Source organism: Mobula birostris, chromosome 27 (genome assembly GCF_030028105.1).
Source record: "Mobula birostris isolate sMobBir1 chromosome 27, sMobBir1.hap1, whole genome shotgun sequence".
Lineage (NCBI taxonomy): Eukaryota > Metazoa > Chordata > Chondrichthyes > Myliobatiformes > Myliobatidae > Mobula > Mobula birostris.
Genome location: NC_092396.1, coordinates 17615792 through 17642929, shown reverse-complemented (window position 1 = coordinate 17642929; position 27138 = coordinate 17615792). Strand labels below are relative to the sequence as shown.

Below are 27138 nucleotides of genomic sequence, written 5' to 3'. Positions count from 1 at the left end.
AGTTTGTTTCTGTATATTAGAAGCTCTAGCTGCATGGTACATGTCACTATATTGTACGCAGGTTTCAAGGATATCAGTCACCATTCGTCACCTGTAAGAATCAACACGAAATACTGAAACCCCACACTGAGGGCTACACAAATTTCTCCCAAGGGAGCTCACCAGATCAGAGATGATGAACCCAGCAGTTCAATAGACTGTCCTCCCAGGGCAATAGAACCACCTCATACTTACTTTGGACTGGTTATTTTTCAGCCTGTGAGCTTCATCAACCACAAGGCAAGCCCAGTCAATGGATCCGAGAATTGTCTGGTCAATGGTGATCATCTCATACGATGTGAGCAGGACATGAAACTTTATTTGTGCTTCACTCTGAAAACAGAAAATGGTTTCTCACGGTGCTGTAAATCCCAAACACAGTCATCACTCAAGCAACAAACAGGCCCACAGAATGCAAATCAAACCAAGCCAGCAAGAGCAGCAGGTGAACAGTATATTACAGTGTGGATTATGGGCTTCTTCCATTAGTATCAACAACTAAGCTTTGAAGGGGGGAAAAAATGGGTGGCAGAATAGCATAGCCATTAGAGCAATTGCTTTTCAGCGCAGCAATCACTGACTGGGTTCAAATCCTGCCATTGTCCGTAAGGAGTCTGTATATTCTTCCCGCGAACACGAGTATTCCCCGGCTGCTCTGGGTTCCTCCCACATTCTGAAGTCATACAAGTTAGGGTTAATAAGTAATGGAAATGCCACATTAGCACCGGAAGCTCGGCAAAACTCTCAGGCTTCCCCCAGCACCATCCTCGGACTGTGTTGGTTGTTGACACAAAATGAAGCATTGCACTGTATGTTTTAATGTACGTGTGACAAATAAAGCTAATCTTTCTCTTCACCAGCCCCCTGTGCTCAATTAGACCCTGTAAGAGTGGAAGATCTCTCTCCACCTTCCCCACTAATACACACACACACATATACACACACACACACACACACACACACACACACACACACACACACACACACACACAGAGGATGTGTGTCACACAAGGATGCTGCCTAAGTTGCATGCCATCTTGGACAATATCTCCCATCCACTACATAATGTACTGGGTGGGCACAGGAGTACATTCAGCCAGAGACTCATTCCACCGAGATGCAGCACAGAGAGTCATAGGAAGTCATTCCTGCCTGTGGCCATCAAACTTTACAACTCCTCCCTTGGAGGGTCAGACACCCTGAGCCAATAGGCTGGTCCTGGACTTATTTCCTGGCATAAGTTACATATTACTATTTAATTATTTATGGTGCAACTGTAATGAAAATCAATTTTCCCCGGGATCAATAAAGTATGACTATGACTATGACACACACTTCTCCTATTCCGTTCAATGGTTGCCCTTAAATTCTTCACCCAGTTGGGCAACTTTCACAAGCTGTGGTGTCCAGCTTCAGTCACAGAGTGCATCACCGTTCTATCCTTCCCAGTATAGGTCACTCCACTACAACCCCCACAATATTGTCCCTGTGCTTTCCCATGGGCAGCGAGCTGCAGAGTCTCCTTTCCCAGCAAACTCAGCATTAACCAGAGATTAACTATGTACTACCAGTGATTTACTAAGTCCGTAAGAAGAATGCTCATTCAAATAAATCACCTTTGCTGACCAGGATAAGGAAGTTCACTGGATTCTACCCACCATTTTAAAACTTCATCCACTTTATCACCTGGACACCGTGGCTGCAGTCAGTGCCAACATCCAAGTACATCGTAGCAATTTGCTACACATTCTCCCAACCACTTACAGCATCTCCCAACCCCACCAACTTCACTATGCAGAAACACGCAAGGTAGCTTGCCGTTGGGAACATCACAACGACAGAGAGATATAAAAGGTTGCAGATGCTGGAACCTGGAGCCACCCAAACTATTTTCTGGAGGGTCTCGAGTCTGTGGGAGGAAAGGAAGGGCCTTTTCCTTTTCGATTCCTTCCCACCCCACACACAGACACACCAAGTTCCTTCAGCAGATGGGAATCCAAGATGGGAATTCCCAGAGATGGGAATTAAATGTTGGACATCAATAACTCCCACACCCTGTGAATTAAAAAAAAAAGAAACCAGAAAAAGGGAAGACACTCACCTTCATCCTGAAGGTCTTTTTCCCGTTCTTGAAAACATTCTCATCAAAGCAGAACTCATTCTCACGGATTACAGCTCGGCAATCTTTGTCTCCAGTGTACGTTACCACGTAAAAGGATGGCGCCCACATCATGAACTCCCGCTCCCAATTAATAATCGTTGACAGCGGGGCACTCACTAGGAAAGGTCCCTTGGAGTGTCCCTAGTCAAAAAAAGGCAGAAGTAGGTATATAATTCAAAAGCAACATGGTGAGCTCAGGTCCTCCATTTTCCTCCCTGACATCCACTCTATTCCAGTATTCGGTAGATTTCAATGAGATCCCCCCACCACCCCACCTCATCCTTCCAAACTCCATCAACAACAAACCCAGAGTGATCAGACACTCCTCATACATTAAGACTACCATTCCCAGGGTTATTCTGCAGTGAACTGATTCACCAAGTGTCTTGTCCATGTTAAAAAGGTGCCAGATAAACATCAGGCAACATTTGCTGTTCCTTTGATCTCTACACAGTATCCTGATGACTCAGCTCGAATTATATTTTTGAATAATACTTAAGACAACTTTTAATGTAAACTTTTGTACCAAACTACATGACTCAAGGAAATGTAGACCAATATACCGCATAAACTCTTCTTGGGATTCCAGTGTTGATTTTAACCAATATTTCCATGGCAAACTCCCATCTTCATCAGCCTGTCTAGTTCCATTGCTATTTATACTCTACTCCCATCGTCCTTCTCAACCCGATTGGTTGAGGACTAGCCAATCAGGAGGGTTGGACAACAGGAGTTGAGTATATATACCATAGGACTAGACATGCCTAGGCATCATCCTTGATAAAGACGACAAGAGTTTTGTCATTGAATCCTTGGTTAAAATCGACACCTGGAAGCACGAGAAGAGTTTATGTGTCATATGCACTGGGAAAGCACTAGATCCTTTTTGTAGACCGATATATACTCAAGTCATACAAATCCCAAATTACTACATAATAGCATGGGAGGAGTAAATATGAAGTGATACATACCGAGTTGAGAGCAGAACATACAGGTGGAAAAAAAATTCTCAACTACCCTTGAAACAACTGGAATAATCTGAAGACCAAATCATTAGAGCTATTCTAGGGATCTGGGGGCAGCACAAGGAAGCATGGTGGTTAGTGTAACACTGTACAGTGCCAGTGATCAGGATTCCTCTCCCTCCACAGACGGTGAGGAGTTTCGTTTGGGTGCTCTGGTTTTCTCCCACATTCTACAGATCAAGGTTAGCAAACTGTGCACATGCTACATTGGCAGCGAAAGTTGAAATGAATTAAATTGACTTTATTTCTGACATCCTTCACGTACATGAGGAGTAAAAATCTTTATGTTACGTCTCCGTCTAAATGTGAATTTATAGTCATTTGTAATAAATAGTATGCACAACAGGACAGTCAATATAACATAGAAGCACAATTCTATCAGTGTGAATTCATCAGTCTGATGGCCTGGTGGAAGAAGCTGTCCTGGAGCCTGTTGGTCCTAGCTTTTATGCTGAAGTACCATTTCCGGGATGGTAGCAGCTGGAACAGTTTGTGGTTGGGGTGACTCAGGTCCCCAATGATCCTTCAGGCCCTTTTTACATACCTGTCTCTGTAAATGTCCTGGATAGTGAGAAGTTCACATCTACAGATGTGCTGGGCTGTACACACCACTCTCTGCAAAGTCCTGCGATTGAGGGAAGTACAGTTCCCATACCAGGCAGTGATGCAGCCAGTCAGGAAGCTCTCAATTGTGCCCCTGTAGAAAGTCCTTAGGATTTGGGGACCCATACCAAACTTCTTCGACCGTCTGAGGTGAAATAGGCGCTGTTTCATCACACAGCTGGTGTGTACAGATCCTCGGTGATGTGTATGCTGAGGAATTTAAAGGCTGTTCCTAGCACACGTTGATCATTGGGGCAAGTGACGCACGTGACAAAGCTAATCTCTTCATTCAAAGCATAAATTTAAACTATGATTGTTTGTAACCAAGAGATGGGTATTTTTATATTGAATCACGGGCGCTGAGAAAGAGCCATCATTCTGGGGCAATGAGGTAAAATATCTCTCCAACTCACAGACAGGGAAGGATGCTCACACAGGCCCCCCCGAACCAGACTATCTAAACCCAGATTTTATACCTTCACCTAAGGACCTGACCCCTAATTGCCCTAGCCTGTGCATTCAGCTTTCCACTCACCACCCACCCGACATTCCCCACATCCCACACACCCCTCACCTCTCTGAAGAGCGAGTACAGAAACACAATGGTCTGAACTGTTTTCCCCAGTCCCATCTCATCAGCCAGGATGGTGTCTGTGCCCTGTGCCCAGGAGAAACGCAGCCAGTTCAGCCCCTCCAGCTGGTACGGGTGCAAGTTGCCTCCGGTAGCATCAATGTAATCGGGCTGCTTGTCAAACTTCACGGTCGGCTGTGGCCAGGAAGAACGGTGTTTAAGTATTCAGATGGAAGACAGAATGAGCAAAGAACATCACCTGCATAACCAGTTGGATTTCAAACTCCCAACAGTCAGGTGTTTCCCCCCTAGTTGCCAATTCTGGAAGTCAAACTGGTTTACAAGTAAACTAAAAGAATACAGAGATTTTTCTTGCACCTAAACCAAAAAATTTTGTTACAATGTTTTAAAGGAAGCCTCAAAATAGAGTGGATTTTGGTTAAGTGGGCCATCGGTTTAATCGGGGCAGCTGTTTATTTGGGACATTTCTTAAAGAACAAAAACCAAATCAAGAAAATGGCCGGGATTCCCTTCATTTATTTTAATTGGGGCAGGAGACTGTTGCCAAACGGTTTCTACCGTCAGTCGTCTGCACTTGCATGGCTGTTAGACGTGACACTGTGCTTACAGCGATCAATTTTAAACACAGAGTCATTACGTGTGTTTGTGCTCAAAAAGCAGTGGTTTTTGTCACTGAGGTTGGTGAAAAATAAGAAGGTAACTGTTTTCCCCACTGCAGTTTCAAGCTTGGAAATGCCACAAATGGCCAGAGGTGAAAATTTAAGTGATCTCACCACTTCAACAAGTTAAATGAAGATACAGAGGATGCAATTGTCTAAAGCATTGAATGAAGGCAGTCCACTACCTGCACTAGGGTGCCTGCACTGATTTTGTTCTTTTACAGTCAATCAAATGAACATGGCAGATGAATTCCTCTGTCCATAACTATTGGGATCTAATAGTTTTACATGACTCTGCTGTATAGTAGAGGTATTGGTAGTGCTCTAATTTGTTCTGTATTTCATTTAAGTACATAAATTATTATTCAATTACATGGTACTTTGTCTTTTTTTTAAACCTTTTAACTATTTCCATGAAACTTTAGCTAATTGGGGCAACCGATTAATTGGGCCGAAATGTACTAGCCTCATTGTGTCCCAATTAGCTGGAATCCACTGTATATCAAACAATGCCACTGAAATAGAATCACTTTTGAAGTTTGGATGATACCACCCAGGACCTCAGAATGGAGCAATCCCATCCGAGGCTTAGCTTCAACCTCCTGTTCCATTACCTGCTCAACAGGCCCAGTGTTGACTCTGCCCCAACCTCACTTTTACATACACAAACCCAACAGGCCCAATGTTGACCCTGCCCCAACCTCAAGTTCACTTCTACACCCACACACCCAACAGGCCCAGTGTTAAGGCTCTGTCCTACACACACACACACACACACACACACACACACACAATAGGCCCAGTGTTAAGGCTCTGTCCTACACACACCCACACACACACCAATAGGCCCAGTGTTAAGGCTCTGTCCCCCCCGACACACACACACACACACACACACACACACACACAATAGGCCCAGTGTTAAGGCTCTGTCTTAACCACCCACCCACCCACACAACAGGCCCAATGTTAAGGCTCTGTCCCAACCTCGTGTTCACTTACGTCCACAACAGGCTGGCATGGCGGTGGGTCAAAGACCAACTCCCGAGCTTTCTGTCCTTTCTTGTTCAGCTTCCTCACTGGTCGTATGTCTTCACCCATGATCAACTGCCTGCGGGGAGAGGGGAAGATCGGAGGTGGTGACGTCCACTGTACTGTTACCAAAGGGATGAAACAGCAGCAGTAATTAAACTCCCCTCCCACGTCCATGCCAAACAGCTCCGAGTCCTGCCCCTCTCATGGGCTGCCTTAATTCTGATACATCATGGAAATCATTAAACAACCAGAGGGACCCAGGCCTCTGCTGCAGGGTTTCCACCCGAAATGTCAACAGTTCTTTCCCTGGACAAGTTCCCAACCCCCACAGGTGCTGCTCGACCTACTGATCCCCTCCAGATTCTAGCATATGTACTCATTGTGTCACAAGTGATCAAAGTCTCTCTGGTGCTTTTGTTTTGTGTGTGTGGCAATGCTTGCAAGTTCACATTTACACACATGACAGGTGCTGGTCAATGGGACTCAGCAGAGTAACAGTCTGGCATGGATTGGATGGGCTGAAGGGCCTGCTTCTGGGCTGTACAGCTCTACGGCTGGTCGGCCAGTGTTAGACATCAAGAGTCAGCTACTTCTCTTACACCACCTCCCTCTGCCATCTAGAATAACAAACACAGCCTTGATGAAGAGTCTCGGCCCAAAACATCGACTGTTTACTCTTTTCCATAGGTGCTGCCTGCCTGCTGAGTTCCTCCAGCATTTTGTGTGTGTTGCCCTAGATTTCCAGCATCTGCAGATTTGCTCATGTTGGTAACAAATACAAGAACCTTGATGACCCCTACACCACCCAGCAGCATACGTCACTTCTACAGGGTTAGTTAGTTAGTTACAGCACAGGGGAGGCCTTTCATCCCTTCAAGCCGTGCTGCCCAGCAATTATGATTTAACCCTAGTCTAATCACAGGACAATTTACCATGACCAATTCACCTACCAACTGGAGCATCTTTGAAAAGGAAATCAATGGGTCAAAATCCTAGAATTCCTGACCTAAAAGGGCTTTGGAAGCACTTTCACTACACTAACCAGAAGCATCTTCTCAACCAGAAACAGTCAATCCACACTGGCTTATCCCACCAGCAGATTTAAGAAAGCATACTCAGGGACTGGAATTATGCAAGTATCTGACCAGGAATGTGACAGTTCCTGTGTCTGAACGGGTGGTGTAGCGGTTATGCGTAACGCTTTATGTGGTTCAACTCCCGCCGCTGTCTATAAGGAGTTTATACGTTCTCTCAGTAGCCACCCGGGTTTTCTCTGGGTACTGCAGTTTCCTCCCGTGTTCCAAAGGCGTACAGTTAGCGTTAGGGTTAATGAGTTATGGGCGTGCTATGTTGGCGGCGGAAACACAGCAACACTTGCGGACTGCCCCCAGCACAACCCATGGATTGTGTTGGTCATTGCGCAAATGATGCATTTCACTTTAAGTTTCGATGTACGTGTGACAAACTATCATGTAATCATTAGTGAATTAATCAGACATTGACTGGAAAACAGCAGTCTTGGATTATAGACAAGAAAATCTGCAGACGCTGGAAATGCAAAGCAACACACACACACAAAATGCTGGAGGAACTCAGCAGGTCAGGCAGCATCTGTGGAGAGGAATAAATAAGTCGGCGTTTTGGGCTGAGACTGTTCAGTAGGACTGGAAGGGGGGGGGGCAGAAGGTTGCGGGAGGGGAGGGAGTACACACTGGAAGGTGATAGGTGAGGCCGAGAAGCCAATCAGTAAGTTCGCTAAAATTTATCACGTTCAACCTGAAACATTAACTCTTCCCAGAGATACTGCCTGGCCTGCTGAGTGTTTCCAGTACAGTTTGTCTTTATTTCAGATTTACAGCATCTGCAGTTTTTGTTTTAACTTTCACTAGAAGCTGCTGCCTTCTTCTGGAAGGAGACACTGACCTGTGATTCCAGTACATCTCCTTCATGGTGTCGTAATCTGGAATGTCAAAATCTTCATGTTCCCAGGTAGCCTGATCATATGGCAAATCCCTCCATTTAATCAGATAATGTAAGTCACCCTTCTTATCAAAGCTGGAAATAAAAAAGGGAATGAAGAATGTTTTTATCCTGTTACATCAAGGACACAAGTTAGATGCAAATCTAGGCAGAACCTGGCCTGGGGAGATCCGACTGTAGTATGGGGTTTACTCTACACTAGCCTGCCCGGTTCCAGGCCTGGAAGCATTTGAGTGCGGATATTCAGGGAGCTTGAATTACGGTTTAGTTTCCAGAGACAATGACAATAACTTCAACTGTATCACCGACCCCTGCCTCATGGGGGAGATTTCAGCGATCATTTTGGTAGCGTTATACACCATGCCAACGTCAAACAAGCTCTGGACGATCTGAGCGGTGTGATCAACAGACACGAAACAGCACATCCTGATGCCTCCCCTGTCATTCTGGTGGATTTTAACCAGGCCAGCTTGAACAAGTCCGTAAGTAATTGTTATCAACAAATCACTTGTGGCACCAGAGCAACTGACACACTGGACCAATGTTACATCACCATCAAGAGCACTTACTGTGCTATTCTACGCCCACACTTTGCACTACTTATCTAATTTAATGTGTGTGCGCGCGTTCGTGTGTGTGTGTGTGTGTGTGTGTGTGTGTATATATATATATATATATATATATATATATATATACACACACACACACTATAATTCATTTTACCCCTATATTATCTCATGTATTGCATTGTACTGCTGCCGCAAAGTCAACAAATTTCACAACATACGCCGGTGATATTAAACCTGATTCTGATTCAATTTATTCTGTTATTGCTTTACCTTGTACTATCTCAATGCACTGTGTAATAAAGTGATTTGTATCAACAGTATGGGGGCAAGATACGGTTTTCACTGCACCTCCATACATGTGACAATAATAAACAATTTGTTCTCGTTTATTTTAACAGGCAGCGTCTTTGAAGAATTAACCAATACCATGCAGCTGATTAGCGAGGAACTGCATACTCTGCTGCCAGAATCAAGTGCAAGGGGACATAAACGTTAAAATAAGAGATTTATTGTTCGGCAGGAATGTCAGAAAGCATTTCTTTCAAGCAAACAGTGATGGAACACTCTTCCTGCTGATATCAACAAAATGTTGAAGATACTCAACAGTCAGACAGCATCTAGGAAGAGAGAACCAGAATTAATATGTTTTAAAACAATGTCTCTGCTAACTGCGTTTCCTCTCCACAGACGCGGGTTCTCACTGCTGCCATCAAGGAGGGAGACAGAAACCTGAGGTCCCACACCACCAGGTTCAGGGACAGTTATCACCCCTCAATCATCAGGCTCCTGAACCAATGTGGATAACGTTCGAAGTATGTATACTATATACAACCCTGAGATTTGTCTCCTTACAGGCAGCCACAGAACAAAGAAACCCAACAGAGCCCAGTTTTTTAAAAAAAAAAAGACCGTCAAATATCCAACGTGCGGGGGGAGAAAAAAAACAACTTGTGCAAACAATAAAAGTAAGCAAATGACATTCAGAACTGAAGTTCCCGAAAGTGAGTTCGCTCACGGACACAGCCGATCCATGAGCCCGCTAGCTGCAGTCCGCTCACCTGATTCCACAACCTGTGGACTCATTTTCAGGACTCTACAACTCATGCTCTCAGTATTTTTTATTTATTTTTATTAGTTTTCTTTGTATTTACACAGTTTGTCTTCTTTTGCACACTAGTTGCTTTGTCCGTGCATAGTTTTTCATTGATCCTATTGTTTTCTTTTTTTGTACTACTGCGAATGCCTGCAAGAAAATGAACTTTGACTTGCTGAATTTTCTGTCTTTATTTCATATTTGCATTACGTGGAGAAGTTCGGTTTCTGATTAATGGAGTTTAGTAGGACAAGGTAGGAAGAGTGAGAGGACCATGACTGGTGGATGGGCTTGCAGTACAAGAAACTTCAGCTAAGTGAAGGGGGCAGAAAGGCCTCCACCTCTTTCTGATTGGCTCCTCACCTGTGATTTATGATTCGTTGGATGATCAGCCACTCAGGTTTGATGCCGTACCGATAGAACCGCTTTTCCATCGCCGCGCTCTGTGGATCTTTATTCTTCCGCTTTTCGCTCTTCTCGTCATCCCCAGAGCCGTAGTCGAACGGAGGTGGCTCGTCCATGTCGTTCTTCCTTTGGAAGTTCCGGAACATCACCGTGTGGTACAGCTCCAGCTGCAGTAAACCAACAACAGCCAAACATTTAAACACACCTGCTTGTTGTGTCAATTGTCTCCACCACCACCCCCCCACCAGCACCCCAACATTCTCCCCATCGTCAACCTTTACTGAACAGGAAACAACAAGAGCTATGACTTAGTACCATAATCTGGCAGACAGGGGAAGACGCACACAGACGGAGAATTTGACAGGGTCTTGTGGAAAAATTTTTCCACTTACAGGTGATACCAGAAACTGGAGCAGAAAATAATGTAATCCAATCAGAAGTGAGAGAAATAGTTGACCCAAAAATGGTTAAGATGCGAACTCACTTCCATATTTAATCTCAACTGATTTAATACTTTTAGATAGAAACACAAAGGTGAAAGTAGGAGGATCCACGGGCTGAGCTGATGAAGAGACACATGAAAAGGTTTGTTACGGTTAAAAGAATAAAGTGAAGACGTTGGAGGGTGTTTCTATGCTGGGGCTCAATTAGCATCTCTTTTGGCAGTCTGATTCATCATTGAAGACCAGACCTAGAACGTAGAAGACTGGGAGGAGATTTGGTAGAGGTTTACAATATTATGAGGGGTACAGATAGGGTAAATGCAAGCAGGCTTTTTCCACTGCAGTTGGGTGGGACTACAACTAGAGGCCTTGGGTTAAGGGTGAAAGGTGAAAAGATTAAGGGGAACATGAGGGGAACCTTCTTCACTCAGAGGGTCATGAGAGTGTGGAATAAGCTGCGCTGGATGCGAGTTCATTTAAGAGGAATTTGAATAGGTACATGGATGGGAGGGGCATATAGGGCGATCAGATGCAGACCGATGGGACTAGGCAGATTAATGGTTTGCATGAACCAGATGGGCCGAAGGGCCTGTTCCTGCACTGTGGAGTTCTGTGTTGAAGGCCTGAGCTTAGAAATTCCTCTCCAAATCTATACTTTCTCCTCTTTTTTCAAAATGTTTTCTTATAACCTACACAATTAGGTAATTCAGGAGAAACTTCTTCAAACCAAAGTGTGGAAAGAATATGGGCTCCTGACTCTAAGCCGTCCTAGAGGCGTCGTTGTCTTTCGGTGGCAGCTAGTTAAGAACATGAGGGAAGAAACGGATTAAAAGATACCGTAAGATCATATGATATAGGAGCAGAATTAGGCCATTTGGCCCATCGAGTCTGCGATTTCATTGCGGCTGATTCATTTTCCCTCTCAGCCCCTCTCAAATACGAAGGATAAAAGGACACTCATTTGGAGTGTGTATTATTTGAGCAAAATGGCCTATTTCTCTGCACTTACACAGTGTAACACCGTATAACTCAGGTTTTTCTTGGATAACAATGCAAAGTGAAGCATCCTAAGAGCACTCACCTTGTTTTAATCAGAACAGGTACAAGCCCCTCCAGCGGTACAGCATGCAAAACAGGACCAAGCTACAGGAGAAGTAAACTTTAAACCCTGTCTGCCCTATCAAGTGGCCTTAAAAGTTCTGATGAAAATAGGTCAAAGAGAAGCAGGAAGTTCTCACTAGTGCCATAACCAACATTCAGACCTCAATCTGCTTCCCCAGGACAAAACAGAATAAAAATTATTCTGCACTTAGATTGTGCTGCTCCGAGTGCAATGCCAGGTTTAAACATTCACATCATAGAATGCACAAATATCACAAAGCACCAGCTTTCTGTGAATTGACATGACAAGTTCCTCGGTTGATAGTAACTCTACCACAGCAGCCTCCCTAAGAGGTGGGAACCTCGACAAAGTTTGCCTGGCACGGTCACTTAAAGGAAGGCGCCTGGGTAAGAATGAGTCACGTAGCCATGTTCCCTTCCAGAGGAGGCTCACTTCTGTGTTCCAGGTCCACCTGCTTTGTGCCTGTGACCTTGTTGCTGCAACGCAGCGAGCTCGCGGCATACACTGGTCAACGTAGCCGCTTTGCTGCCCGGTTTCGCACTTGCACAGAGGTTGCTTTAGTTTATAGGGATCATGCATGAGGTAGAGCCTGTAAAAGCTCTGCAGTGTGCACAGTACTCCAGCGTTTCAATATAATGACTCCAGACAGACCTTGTGGATTCATGTTTCCCCCATTACAACAATGGCCAGACTTCAAAACTAAACATGACACGTCACGAACTGTGACATTCACCATATTCAAATCACACTTCACCATAAGAATGTGCACAGATGGTCATCTACAGCAAAGAAAAACCAGAAAAGGCTGCTGACAGCCTTTGGTGCTTGTACAGTTCATGAACACCTGAACTAGGTAAGCACAGGAGAACCAAGGATCCCCTGCCCCCCCTGAACCCCAGCTGCTCTGGGACTGGGACGTGCATGTGTCGGGCCAGAGGTCCCAACACACTCTGCCTACCTGCAGTTCTGTGGCCCAAGAGCAGTGCCAGTAGGACCGTCCCACCCATTTCACGAAGAACTCTCGCTCCGGTCGCCCTTCCAGGGGCTTGGGGCGCTCAGCGTCAGTGGCTCCGTCCGTCAGGCCTGAAGGAGTGCGTGGCGGCGGGGGAGAGCCCCACGTCCAGTGCAAGATTCGCTGAACTTTACCTTTCAGGGGCGTGCACTGAAATAGCACAGAGAGATACACCGTCACTTGTGATAGATCCGTATAATCTGGCTAAGCCTCAATGAGAGATCTAACTCGTACACAAATACCCCATCAAACCGTCAAACATTATACAGCACTGTGCAAGAGCCTTGGGCACATACAGTATATATAGCCGGGGTGCCCAAGGCTCTTGCAGAGAACTGTATTTGTCAATGTGGAGCCGGGAGCGAGTTTGTTAATCCGGCTGGAGAAAAGGATGTTGGGAATGGCAAGGATGGAGTGCCGTTGGAAGGGTGTGGCAGAGAAGGGGTGCCACAGGCACAGGCGCAGACACACCCAGCCCTGAGACACCAGGCAGGTAATCTGATTCCAAGCAATTGGTTTATTGATCAGCACATCTCATCTCTCTGGAGCTTCCCAGTTCCTCCCCCTTTCCTTCCTTTTTTCCCAACAATTCCCTTCTCCCTGCCCCATTCCCACTTTCAGTCCACAATAGCGACATATCAGAATCAAGTTTACCATCACTCACATATGTCATGAAATTTGGTTTTTTTTTGCAGCAGTACAGTGCAAAACTTAAAGTTACTACAGTACTGTGCACAAGTTTTAGTCACCCGAGCTATATACTGTATTTGTGCCTAAGACTTTAGCACAGTCCTGTACCTTCATCCCACAATCTACTACATTCCCGATTCACTCCTACCTTGTACCAGTTACGTTGTCACATTACAAAAGCTTACCCCAGACTTGCAGGGCACTTTAGTAGCATTTCAGTCAAGAACAACAATTGTACAATCTGAGAGACCAAGGTGCGGGGGTGAAGGGGCAGGGGGTGTGAAGGGGCCGGGGGGAGCCAAGGGGCGGGGGGGGTGAAGGAGGATGGCCAGACCACGATTTACAACTCAAATCTGACCCACGGCAACTTCTGAAGCAGCCGATTAAATAGTCTCTGATATTCTAACAGCCATGAGGTCCAAGCTTTCCCCTGTAACAGAAGTGAGTTCAAGAGGGGACACGTGAAGGAAGAGGTTAGGTAATCGATCATTTTGTGAGGGGCAAGCATTTCCATGGGTGAGGGGAAGAGCTGAGCAGATGATGTGGGTGGGGAGGGGGTAATTACTGAGGATGGAAGGACACACTGGGACAACCAGAAACATGGAAAGTACCAGGAAGCAGATGGATGCCTCAAACTCTCCAACAGCAGCTCTGATAAGGTGGAACCCCAAAACTAACAGTAACCCAAACTTCAGCGTTCTCATGGTCATGGACCTCAGAGAATCGAGGTTAAATTTTTTCACGGGTAAGCTTGGTCCCAGATTTCACATCACTGCACACGGGCCCAGTTGCCTCTGAGCACTCATGCATCAACTCCGGCCAGTGGTACAGCCCGCATCAGACTCTGAGGCGAGCGGTCACAGGTTCGAATCCGGCCGGCTCCCTTGCATGCTTTCTGTCCGTGCTGGGTTGAGCGTCCAGCTAGCAACTCGGTCTCTTAAAAAAAAACAAATATGCTAAAGAAACGGAAAGGTTGCTGCCCTTTCCACAAGACCTGGAAATGAATGACTCGTGCATCACATTGTTAAAGGTGCTGATAACACCCAGGCCTGTTAACCTCCGACCATTCCTGAGAATCTGTTCCAAACCCTGGCTTTAGAGAAAGAAGAACACATCAATATGGAAACTTAGAGGCACTTGGAGGAGGTCAGTACGGCTTAGACTCAGGCCAGTTTTAGACTCACCAGGCAACGAGGACAAATCCACTCCCCGTTCGGGATCTCGGGCAGCGGGGGGTTAAGGCAATGAATGTGATAAGAGGAAGGGCAGGAGTCACAACACAGCAGCTCGCCTCCATCTTTGCAGACGCGGCAGAATTCCATGTGATCATCATCTTCTTCATCCACACCCTCCTCTTCATCCTCATCCTCTTCGTCCTCTTTGGCCTCCCATTGGATTCCTTCCTTTTCCTGGAGGTATTACCAGAGATAATTTTTAAATGGGGGGGGGGCGCACAGATACCACCATCACCGTCGGCCAGCAGCAGTGGCTCGCCAAAGCAGCCGCAGCCAGAGCTGGTAGAGACACAGACCCCACTGTCATCAGAGCTCGGCTGATTCTGAGCTACGCTCCTTCCTGACTTGGAAAATAGTGACCACCCTTTCATCAGTACCACACTGAAATCCAGCCCCTTCATATCCTGGAGAATTGTGTTAGCCCGTTCACTGTAACGCAGAGGGTTCAAGGTAACATTCCGCTATGAGTTTATCAAGGGCAATGAAATATGAGAAATAAACGTTAGTAAGTGATACCCTTACCCAAGTTGCAATAAATGCAGCAACGGGCAGAAAATTCAGTCAGGATAGTTATTGCAGTGTTGGGGCTAGAGGAAGGGGAAAGGGAAGGTTTTTTTGCAAAGCACAGACCGGGTGAATTGAACTTCTGCACCCGTATGTGCTATTGTAACTATATAAGCTACGTGCTGTGTGTGCCTACATAGCATTTCGCATCTTGACCCTGGAGGAACCTGTTTCGTTTAGCTGCATATACGTGCATAGTGGAATGACGATTAACTTGGACTTGAGCAAATCCTGCCTCAGTGATTTCATAGAGACGAGTCTACTCCCCAGTGCTGCATGGGTCATTGGATTGTGATTATGTTGGGGTTAAGTGCAATATCATTCTGGGATCTTCCTATTCTTACGTGGTTGAGTATCAGACTGCATGCGGGGGGTTCCTTTACCATTGTACAGTCACTCATTATTCGGTACACCTGCTCGTTAATGCAAATATCTAATAGCCAATCACGTGGCAGTAACTCAATACATTAAAGCATGCAGACATGGTCAAGAGGTTCAGTTGTTGCTCAGTTCAAACATCAAAATGGGGAAGAAATGTGATCTAAGTGACTTTGATCATGGGATGACTGTTGGTGCCAGACAGGGTAGTTTGAGTATCTCAGGTACTCCAGGGATTTTCACACACATGTTTCTCAAGTTCTGAAACAAAAAACATCCAGTGAGCGGCAGTTCTGAGGGCAAAAACATCTTGTTAATGCGAGAGGTCGGAGGAGAATGGTTAGACTCATTCAAGCAGACAGGAAGGTGACAGTAGCTCACATATCCAGGGTCTTTTAAAAAACACCTGGATAGGTACATGGAGCTTAGAAAAAGAGGGCTATGGGTAACCCTAAGTAATTTCTAACGTACGTACATGTTCGGCACAGCATTGTGGACCGAAGGGCCTGTATTGTGCTGTAGGTTTTCTGTTTCTATAACCACATATTACAAAAGTGATGTGGAGAACAGCATCTTTGAACCCATGACACGTCAAAGTGGACGGGCTAAAGCAGTGGAAGAGGACATTGGGCACGTTCCCGAACCTAATAAAGTGGCCACTGAGTGTACATTCTCTTTTTTAAGCAACATTGCCGCTCACAAACGAACTCACAGCAGCCTGCAACCGGACAGAAGCTGACACTTACACAGTGCAGACAACTCCACTTCCCTTCTGGGGCCTTCTCCATCTCGGGGTCCAAGCAGACTAAATGATAGGCCCTAGGACACGTATCACACAAGATAATTTCCCCTCCTTGCTGGCAAACTTCACAGTAGTCCTGGTGGTCTGTCTCGTAGCCATCACCTTCTTCCACTGGCAATTAAAAGAAGCAATAGTCAGGGAAATGATGGCATCGCAATAGAGTGCAATAAAGGGTCAAGTGAGCTGTCACTCAACAGTACCTCAATTTTTTTTTTGGGGGGGGGGTGAAATTTTTGTGTTGGTGTTAGGAAACTCCACAGTTGACGACACTTTGTTGGAAGAAAAGTGATTTAATAATACTGTGCTAAGGTTTTCAAACACAAGGGGAGGTCCTGCGAAAACAAGTTGAGGCGGAAGGCACAATATTGTGACTGGATTTTAATGCAACCCAGATGGAAAAATATGCATTAAAAGTAAAAGGAACTAAACAAATTATAAACCAGAATCAGCAGCTCAACGGTCAGTGGTGGAGACAGGGCCCTTCAAAATTAATTTTTTTTAATTAATTATGGAATTAGCTGGCATGATTTAGATTGCTCAAGATTTGAACAATTCTGACTGAAAAGAATTAGCCTCATCCCTGAACTGGATCTTTAACTAATCCTTTAACTCTGTGCCCACTGGTAATAGACTCTCTGGCCAAACAGGCTAGCTCTTTCTTCTCAACCAAAACTCCATCTTCTCCACAACCTTTATCAGGCCACCTCCTCACCCTTAATCTTTCTGATTTCAAGGTGAACAGTCCTGTTTTTTCAAACTTCTCCTCAATACTGAAACCTCTCATCTGCAGTGCCATCCAGTTAATCCTTGTTTTGTCTCATTTCCAGGGCCTCATCATCTTTCCCATAAGGTGCAGCCCTGAATTGTTCACATTGCTCAGCCGAATCATGTTGAATTCTGTAACTATTTCACTGCTTTAACATCCTGTCCCTCTGTTTATAAAACTCATGTTTTCTTTTAAAAGCAAAATCACCTTGTCAATAAATCCTGCTGCTCCCACGCCCCGTGGGCGAATCATACATAACCCTAAGTGGTGAACGTCAGGATTCAAATGATTCAAAGTACATTTACTATCAAAGTGTGTGCAGTAAACAACCCTGAAATTCATCTTCTCCACGAAACAAAATCCAAGGAACTCACTGAAAGAAAAAACATCACCTCCCCACACACACACACATACACACACACACACACACACACAAAAACGAGCAAAATCACAGAGCATAAAGCACAAAATGGAAAGAGATCAGATTCAGTACAGCTCAGTGTTCAGCTTTCAAAACCAGTTCGCATATCAAGAGTAGGATTAGAAGGTTAAATTACAAGGGTCGCATTGGGTCAGGTTGTATTTCTCAGTTTATAGAAGATTAAAGAGTAATCAGAATTTAAAATATTCAAGGATGGTAGGTTCATCCAGGGAGAAACTACTGGCTCAGGTGAAGTTAGTCAAGGACACATGCTTAAAATTAGGAATGGACCTTTCAGGGACAAAAATCAGGTGGCATTTTATCCACAAAAAGGTTTTAAAATTATTGAACACACTCTTTCAAAAGTTTGGGAATCAGAGCTTTCCTTGGTCTCTGGTTTAAGAGTGTCAATGATTGTGATTCCCAGGTGTGTAAGCTGAGCTGAGGTCCAGGTAAACTATTTCTGAATTAACTGGTGGTGTGGGATAGAGGGGCTGAATGGCCTCCCCCTGCTGTGCAGGCTGCACCCAGTCACAGCTCAATAGCACAATCTCTAGTTACATTTCCTTCTTGCTCACTCAGCAATAATAAGGCTGCTCCGGCCAAGATCAGTCAGCTCACTACAGACCAAGAACCCTCCTCCGGTCTGCCCTGGGTACCTCGCCATGTAATGGATCTACCATTGAGACCACAACCTGGTCCCCCGCGTAAGCAACTGTCCCACACACTGCATCAGGTCCTCCGACCGCCAGTCCGAGGACAAACACAGAAACCCAATGCAGGCCCCTACGAAGAGATTCCGTCACGAAATAGTGGATTATTTACACTTCTTTTTTCTCTTGCCACCTTTCCTCCTCCTCTTGCCCAAACCAGCTGAGCCCTCGGATCGCACGGAGCAGCTATGGACACTGGCACTGTCCAGATCGGATTCGCCGTGGTCATCTTCATCGCTCTGTAGACGCGAACATAACACGGACAATGAGAATTTAAAGGTACAGATTTTCCACATTCCTTTATTAACATTGCTGGGATTGAGTTCTATAAAGAGCTACCTCACCAGCACCTCCTCCAGGTGTGGTATCACTCATCCCCACTAATGAGCCATCGCAGGAACCGATTCTTCCCCTCCGCCATCAGAGTTCTGAACGGGCAATAAAGCAACCCATCAACACTCCCTCACTGTTTTACGGACAGACAGACAGTACTGTGCAAAAGCCTTAAGCACCTTAGATTTTTTATATGGCTTCCAGTGAACCCTGATCCCAACATCATCGAGGCTATCTGGGTTTTCCTGGAGAGACAGAAGTGAGACAGCCAGAGTCTGCAGAAGAACTGTGGCAAGTTCTCCAAGATGCTTGGAGCAACCTACCAGCCAATTTTCGAAAGAAACCGCATGGAAGTTTCCATAAGAGAGTTGAGGCAGTTTTAAAATCAAAGGTAGGTCACACCAAATATTGATTTTAGATTTTTACTGTTACTCTTTAAGAGTAAACTTTTTGATATTTAGAAACTTTTCAATTCATTATTTTCACTTAACAGAATTTTATTCCATGCCCAAGACTTTTGCACAGTACAGTATATAAAATATATATTACAATATTATGTATATATAATTTGTTGTTGAAATTTATAGTTTTTTTTATGGATTGCACTATAGTGCTGCAGCAAAACAATACGTCATGATATATGCCACTGACAACAAACCGGATTCTGATTCTGAAGTTCAGGATTAGTTAAAGATACTCGTCCACCAGGAAGATCAACAATACAACAAGCCCAAAGTGAGTCCAGCTTACCGAAGATTCCTTTTTCCGTTTGCCGCTGAATCCTCCCAATTTGATTTTCAGGGACACCATCTTCTTCCCTTTTCCTTTCTTCTTTAATTCAGCAGCTCGAGCACTTTTACTTTTCTTTCGGACCCCTGGGCCTGGGAACATACGATGACAGCCGGAGTTAATCTGCCGGACGTGGCTTTGCCTCACACAGGCATACTCTGCTTCTCAGGACTCCTGCAGCTGCCTGGGGTCAGATCTTGTCTTTTCAATGTCAACCATCAACATCTGTGCTCCGCTGAGCTGGTCCCTGCTGGGCCGAGCTCTCTCTCCCTCACTCCCCTCACTCAGGCTGGGCTCTCGCTTCCTTTTCCTTTCCCTAGGAGGAGGGATTTCTTCAGCCAAAGGGTGGTGAATGTGTTCAATTCATTGGATACGGCTGTGGAGGCCAAGTCACTAGCTATACTTAAAGTAGAGGTTGATAGGTTCTTGATTAGTCAGGGCATCACGGGTTATGGGGAGGAGGCAGAACAGGGTTGGGACGGGTAATAAATCAGCCATGATGGAATGGCAGAGCAGACAATGGGCTGAATGGCCTAATTCTATTCCTATGTCTTATAGATTCCCACAACAAATCAATACTTTGATCCCTTTTAGTCTTAAGCCCTCTTGCCCTGAGAATAATGTCTCTCAGATGTGGTGACCAAGAATTGCAATCCACTGACACTACTTGCCTACAATCACCCTCCTTCCTGCGGAAGCAGGGTGAACATTAGAAGAGTTTTGTATCCAAAGGGATTTTTAAAAAATCACGAAACTCAATCCTGCAATTAGCAACATCCGCACATGACGAACACATCCCAACAGGACTCAGTCATGCAAAATCTCTTGTCAGGCCATCAAAACGTTGCAAGTATCCTACTGTCAAGCATTTACCCAATCTCTTTCTGATCATCAATTCCCAGTTATTTCAAGTCATAAATTTCTGCACTTATCATAAATTCTTGGGACAGTTACACTACGCTTTCCATATTTTTAAAATGACGATTCTGGAATTTGAAACGGGTGGCTGTACTCTCTTTACTGAGATGGGATTATTACCTTTTCCTTCTTTGGTCTTGGCTTTCCTTAGAGGAACTGGAGGCTGTACAGGGGGCGGCACCTGAATAGGTACTGACGGAGCCACGATCACCTGTTCTACTGCAGCCGCCACAGCTGCTGCTGCCACTGAGGTCCCTTTGAAAGGGTTATTGGCACTGAACTCCCGCCATTTTGCACCAAGCACTGTCATCATTTTTGACATGGGGATTTTTGGATTTTTCTTGGCAATGAGCGGCCTGATGGAGAATAGAGGATACAACAATGAACACTGTATTTAAGATAAATAAATAAGCTGAAGGTAACAGCAGAGCACTAAATTTCAAAAAGAACCTGCACTTACATAGTACTTTTCATGTACTTAAGTGGCTCAAGGTATCTCACATGAGCATTTCCAAATTAAAATTGACGTGGACAGTGAGGAATAATTACAGAGAATTTTTTATGGTAGGCTATTCAGTCCAAATGTCCAATCTGATGCTTATGTTCCTTAGGAGCACCTTTGCAGCATAATCAATACATCCATCTTCTTCCTTTGTCCAGATGCTTATTCAGCTTCCCCTGATGGACATCTCAACTCACTGACTCAATTACTCTTGTGCCTCTGAGTCTCACTCTCTCGCCATTCCCTAGGTGAAACAGTTGTCCTGAATTCCTTTGATTAGTCAAATAGGTAGATTTACAGTAGCAATTTTAAAAAAGCACAGAATAATGGCAGTTCTCCAAATCTGAGGTTAAAAAGACACCTGGCAAGTATTGTAAGACATATTTATGACTAGTCTGACCCTTGTTTTAGGGTCAGAAAAGAACTCCAGCTCTTAAACTGGATCATACCAAGCAAAACTTTGGTAAGTTTTGCGAGACCTTTGGAAGAAGGACTGAGAAGTAGAGAGGTTCAAGAGAAAAATTGCCAGAGGTTAGAGCTATGACAGGTCTAGTGATGACACAGAGATTTGTGGAAGTTGTCTGAGTTAGAGGATTTTAAGCAGAAGTCAATGGATAATTTTTCTTTTCTCACGCAGTGTATCCATTAGCCTTCACTTTGTGCCATCCCCAGAAGTCAAGGTTTAAATTGTCCAAAAAGTACAATAAACCTGGAAGAAGAGAACCAAGGTTTCAAGTTTTGTGGGTTTGCAGGACAGTAGAGAGAAAGGGAAGTTTGAGGTGTTACAAAAAAAATACAGATTTTAAAATTAAAATATTGCTGGACCAGGAGCCACAAGGACAAATAATATATCATATAGAGCAGGTGCAAGATGAAATAGGCAACACAGTTTTAGTTCAGACTTGTGCAGGATTAAGTGTGGTTGCCCTGCCAACAGCACTGTGAAATAGGTACTACTGGAGTTAACAAAAAACAGATGGGTGCCTCCTACAGAAAATCTTTGCCCCATTCAATATTTGCTTGTCAATCCTCTGCCATTTTCTGGGGCACAAACCACGAGCATCATTCAGGTACTCAAAAACACTGAGATATCCCAAGTGTAGGAGGGCTGGTTCGACTCCAAGTGGTGGGAAAGGAAAGAAAGGCTGGGTTGAGGGGGAGTGGCAGAAAAGGAAGTTTGGGGATGAAGGAGGGAGGTTTGTGGAGGAGAAGGAAAAGGAAAGGGATAGGCTGGGGAAGATGGAGTTCATAGTACATTAATCGGGGGGAAAAAATCCCACAGAACATTCCTCTTTATGTTATTAATTGGAAGTCTCACTTGACATATATCAAAGATACATTGCAGAGATTCCATAATGACGAAAAGAGAAGGTCGGGAGAGAGAGTTTTATCTGGAAAATGATTCACAAAAACCTTTCCACAAGGAGTTCAACATACACTCTTCCCCCTGCCTGATCTGGACAATTCCATCACTAAAGAAACTTGACACCATTCAGGACAAAATACTTCTTTAATTAATTATCATACTGAACCAGCCCTCCCTCTACCGCCCATACACCATGGCGGGAGAGCACATCACCTACAGAATGCAGAGCAAAAATTCACCTAGTCTTTTACAGCAACACTCACATCCCACGAGTGATATAAAGCAGCCTTCTGAAGCAGTGACCTTACCACTTTGGAGAGTGTCATGGGGGTGGGGGGGAGGGGGAAGATAGCAGAATGAAAATATCACTGCCTGTAAGTTCCCCTTTCAAGTCCCAAACCAGCCTCTCTTTCATCTTTGCAGAATCAAAGTCTTGAAGATCTCTACCAAACAGCACCTCAAACGTACCGTCCCTGCATAAAACTGGTGTGTTTCAAGACAACAGGTCATCTGCTTAAGGCAGTAACAGATGAATGTTAAGAGGCAGACAAAAATCCTGACATCCCCTGAGAAGATATTGAGAAAAGTCTGGATAAAACAGCAATACACAGTGCACTAGAATGGAAGGCTGATGTTCTAGCCCTGGAGGTGGCCTTCAACTCAGCTCTGCTTTTCCAGCCTAACTCCATATCCCTTGATCTACTAATCAAACAAAAAAAAAACAGCAATCTCCTCTTGAGAATCCCAGCTGTTCCCTCACATAAGAGTCTTTGGTTCAGATGAGATTTCCAGATTCCAAGAAAGGATGCATTTCTCCCGGAAGCTGGCTGCAAACTTTTAAATGTAAAGTGTTCCATTTCACAGAAAACTTGGTACGTCATCTTAGCAATCCCTAGTTCAGTTAGGGGTTTAACATAGAAAAAAATGTCTCAAGACACTTCACAGGAGGCAGCAAGATAAATGGGTCCTGAAACAAAGGGAGTATTAAGAAGAGTTACCGGTAGCTAATAATTGAAGTGAGGATTTTACAACGAAGTTCAGAAAAGCCCCAGGAGTGCATGGGAACAATGACATAGCAGCCTATCTCATTTATCCCATGGATAAGATACTACCTCTCTTCCAATAGGGCACTGCTCCTCTCCCACAGCACTACAAATAATATACCTTCAAGTCTGCATCCAACACTGCTGCAGGTACAGCAGGCAGTGAAGAAAGCTAATGGCATGTTGGCCTTCATAACAAGGGGAGTTGAGTATAGGAGCAAAGAGGTCCTTCTGCAGTTGTACAGGGCCCTGGTGGGACCACACCTGGAGTATTGTGTACAGTTTTGGTCTCCAAATTTGAGGAAGGACATTCTTGCTATTGAGGGAGTGCAGCGGAGGTTCACAAGGTTAATTCCCAGGATGGCGGGCCTGTCATATGTTGAAAGATTGGAGTGACCGGGCTTGTATACACTGGAATTTAGAAGGATGAGAGGGGACCTGATTGAAACATACAAGATTATTAAGGGATTGGACACACTAGAGGCAGGAAACATGTTTCCGATGTTGGGGGAGTCCAGAACCAGAGGCCACAATTTGAGAATAAGGGGTAGGCCATTTAGACGGAGTTGAGGAAAAACTTTTTCACCCAGAGAGTTGTGGATCTGTGGAATGCTCTGCCTCAGAAGGCAGTGGAGGCCAATTCTCTGGATGCTTTCAAAAAAAGAGTTAGATAGAGCTCTTAATGATAGCCGAGTCAAGGGATATGGGGAGCAGGCAGGAATGGGGAACTGATTGTGGATGATCAGCCATGATCACAGTGAATCGCGGTGCTGACTTGAAGGGCCGAATGGCCTACTCCTGCACCTATTGTCTATTAACACTTTTAAAATTTCAGAACCAAGTCGGCTGCCATTGATCTTTCAGATGGCAAAATGTGGTCTGGAGAAAAAAAAACTTTCCACCAGTTCTCTCACCAAGAATCTTAAGTTTGACCTGTAAAGTTGAAGTCGTAAACGTAGTGTGTGGAATCACCACTGATGGAACAAGATGAAGGAAAAACAAGGACAGACTAAACTATCAAGCTGAAATGTTATCTTTGTCCCATAGACACTGCTGAGTACTTTATTTTGATCTTTTTATATCAAATTTCTGACATTCACCTTTGTTTTTATGGGGAAGTACTGTCTGCAGTGACAAGGGGTTTGATAAACAGAGGACACACTTAGAGTGAGATGAGAAAATCCCTTCTTTTAATTTACAGAGAATATTGTGTTGTTCAACACAATGGCTGAACGACTGGCTTTCAGCTAAAAAGAGATTAAACAATAAAAGCCAAATCTAGAATTAGATAAACTCGGGGTGGAGAAGGTGACTGAGTTTCTGGGGAAAGAGCAGAAGGCATATATATGGGGCATGCCCTGGTTTTCGTGGATGTTTGTGAAGAGAAAGAATTTCAGGATGTATATTATATACATTTCTCTGACGTTAAATGTACCTATTGAAGCCTATTTAATCAGATATCCCTGTTGAACACCCTGCTCAGGCAGGATGGACTGAATAACCTCACTCTGCAACTTTCGAAGTTGTACAGGTTGTATAGGTCACAACTCCACTCCGTATAGACAAAACTAATTCCAAAGAGTACTTACATTTAGAAAGTGCACTGACATCAAATTGTAACTAGTACTTCACTCCAGTGAACAACCAGCTCTCCTATTAAGGCACCCTGGAGATGCAGCGTAGATCTTTAACTGAATGCTCCAACAATAGAATGAAAGATTGGTCCGACTCGTAATTGTTGTTCATACGCATTCAGTGAACAATTCACTGTGACAGAGCCACAAGGCACGTTAAGTGTCACATGGGGTCTAGAAACGCACCTAATGCTTATTACTACAGACTGGATTTGACTCCAACTTTCGAAATGAAGTGCATTTGGTTGTTATTGAATAAGAAAAGGCTTTGCTCTGTCTGGAATGGCACAGTATCTCAGCAGCCTGACACTTTAATAAGGATGTAACTGCAAAAGCAAGTCAAAAGGTCATGACTTAAGGATTGAAGGGCGCCCATTCAGAACAGAAATGCGAAGAAATTTTTTTAGTCAGAGGGTGGTGAATCTATGGAATTTGTTGCCACGGGCAGCAGTGGAGGCCAAGTCATTGGGTGTATTTAAGGCAGAGATTGATAGGTATCTGAGTAGCCAGGGCATCAAAGGTTATGGTGAGAAGGCAGGGGAGTGGGACTAAATGGGAGAATGGATCAGCTTATGATAAAATGACGGAGCAGACTCGTTGAGCCGAATGGCCTACTTCAGCTCCTTTGTCTTATGGTCTTATGGTCTAAAACAACAATAATCCTTTTCTTTAAAAAAAGAGTTTGAACATTCTTAACCAATTATTCCAGAGACGTGTACCTCAGGAACTGGCTGAAGGTTTTATAGTTGGTCAAGGTGTGGTAATCCTCCTCTGTGAACTCATAATCCACATCTTCCAAACCCCAGTCGTCCATTAAGTACGTGGAGGACTTCTGCTCCTGAAGAATATGGGTAAAGGTAAACAGATCATGACCAAGAGACTGGACAATTCTCACACAATTACTCCCAAAACTGGGGATCTCCTCGTCTCCCCATTCCTCTTCCAATCTTCAGACTTTTGAACTCAAGCACTGGCAATGAACTGGAACACCCATCTCATTTTCCACTCAGCACTTCTCTCCATCTCGGCTCAAATCATGTTCCACAACTTCAGGTGGCGTACTTTGTTCTGGTCTGGTGAATATTTCCAGCATGCTGTTTATAGTTCTAACACATTATAGTTCCTTGGTCCCCAACGTAGAATATACGCTCAGTAGCTACTTTATTCGGTTGACCTGTACACCTGCCCATCTATCCATCTATTTACTTAGAGATATGGCGTGAAATAGGCCCTTCAAGCCACACCCCCCCAGCAACCAACAACCCCAAGATAACCCCAGCCTAATCACGGGACAATTTACAATGACCAACTAACCTGCTAATTGGTACATTTTAGGATTGTGGAAGAAAACCAAAGCACCTGGGAGAAAACCCACACATTCCCCAGGGGAGGATGTACAAAGACTCCTTACAGATGACATTGACATTGAACTCTGAACCCTGACTCCCCAAGCTGTAATAACTTCACACTAACTGCTACGCTGCTGTGTAAATATCTAATCAGCCAATCATGTGGCAGCAGCTCAATGCATAAAAACATGCAGACGCGGTCAAAAGATTCAGTTGTTCAGAATGGGGAAGAAATGTGATCAAAGTGACTTTGACCATAGATAATTATTGGTGCCAGAGTATGGGTACTTTGAGTACTTCAGAAACTGCTGATCACCTGGGATTTTCACGCACAACAGTCTTTAGAGTTTACAGAGAATGGTGTAAAGAACAAAAAAGTATCCAGTTCCATGGTGAAAACAACTTGTTAATGAAAGAGGTCAGACGAAAGGGACCAGACTGGTTCAAGCTGACAGGAAGGTGACAGTAACTCAACTAACCAAGCAATACGACAGTGGTGTGTCGAACAGCATCGCTGAATATACAACACGTCGAACGTTGAAGTAGATAGGCTACAGCAGCAGAAGCCCACATGCATACACTCAGTAGTCACCTCCTGTACCGAATAAAGTGGCCACCACCAGGTTCGGGAACAGTTACTACCCCTCAACCATCAGGCTTTTGAACCAAAGGGGATAACTTCACTCACCCCATCATCGATATGTTCAAACAACCTACAGACTCACTTTCAATGACTCTTCATCTCATGTTCTCAATATTTATTGGTTAGTTATTATTATTTCTTTTTTTTTGTATTTGCACAGTTTGCTGTCTTCTGCACGCAGGTTAAATGCCCAAGTTGGGTGGTCTTTCATTGATTCTGTTATGGTTATTATTCTATAGACATTGAGCATGCC

General features: G+C 44.5%; 1 protein-coding gene across 2 annotated transcripts in view; it reads right to left on the bottom strand.

Moving 5' to 3' along the window:
• Positions 1–27138, bottom strand: part of chd5 (chromodomain helicase DNA binding protein 5) — a 99933-nt gene that overhangs the window by 51639 nt on the left and 21156 nt on the right. For both annotated transcript variants that reach the window (XM_072244857.1, XM_072244858.1), the window contains 13 exons: positions 25613–25731; positions 20469–20704; positions 19392–19522; positions 18421–18547; positions 16353–16519; positions 14614–14838; positions 12686–12889; positions 10120–10328; positions 8038–8169; positions 6082–6190; positions 4403–4594; positions 2141–2341; positions 235–372 (listed from right to left, as the gene is read on the bottom strand). In XM_072244857.1, the coding sequence (XP_072100958.1) occupies positions 235–372; positions 2141–2341; positions 4403–4594; positions 6082–6190; positions 8038–8169; positions 10120–10328; positions 12686–12889; positions 14614–14838; positions 16353–16519; positions 18421–18547; positions 19392–19522; positions 20469–20704; positions 25613–25731 (2190 nt within the window). The remainder of the gene's footprint in view (positions 1–234; positions 373–2140; positions 2342–4402; positions 4595–6081; positions 6191–8037; positions 8170–10119; positions 10329–12685; positions 12890–14613; positions 14839–16352; positions 16520–18420; positions 18548–19391; positions 19523–20468; positions 20705–25612; positions 25732–27138) is intronic.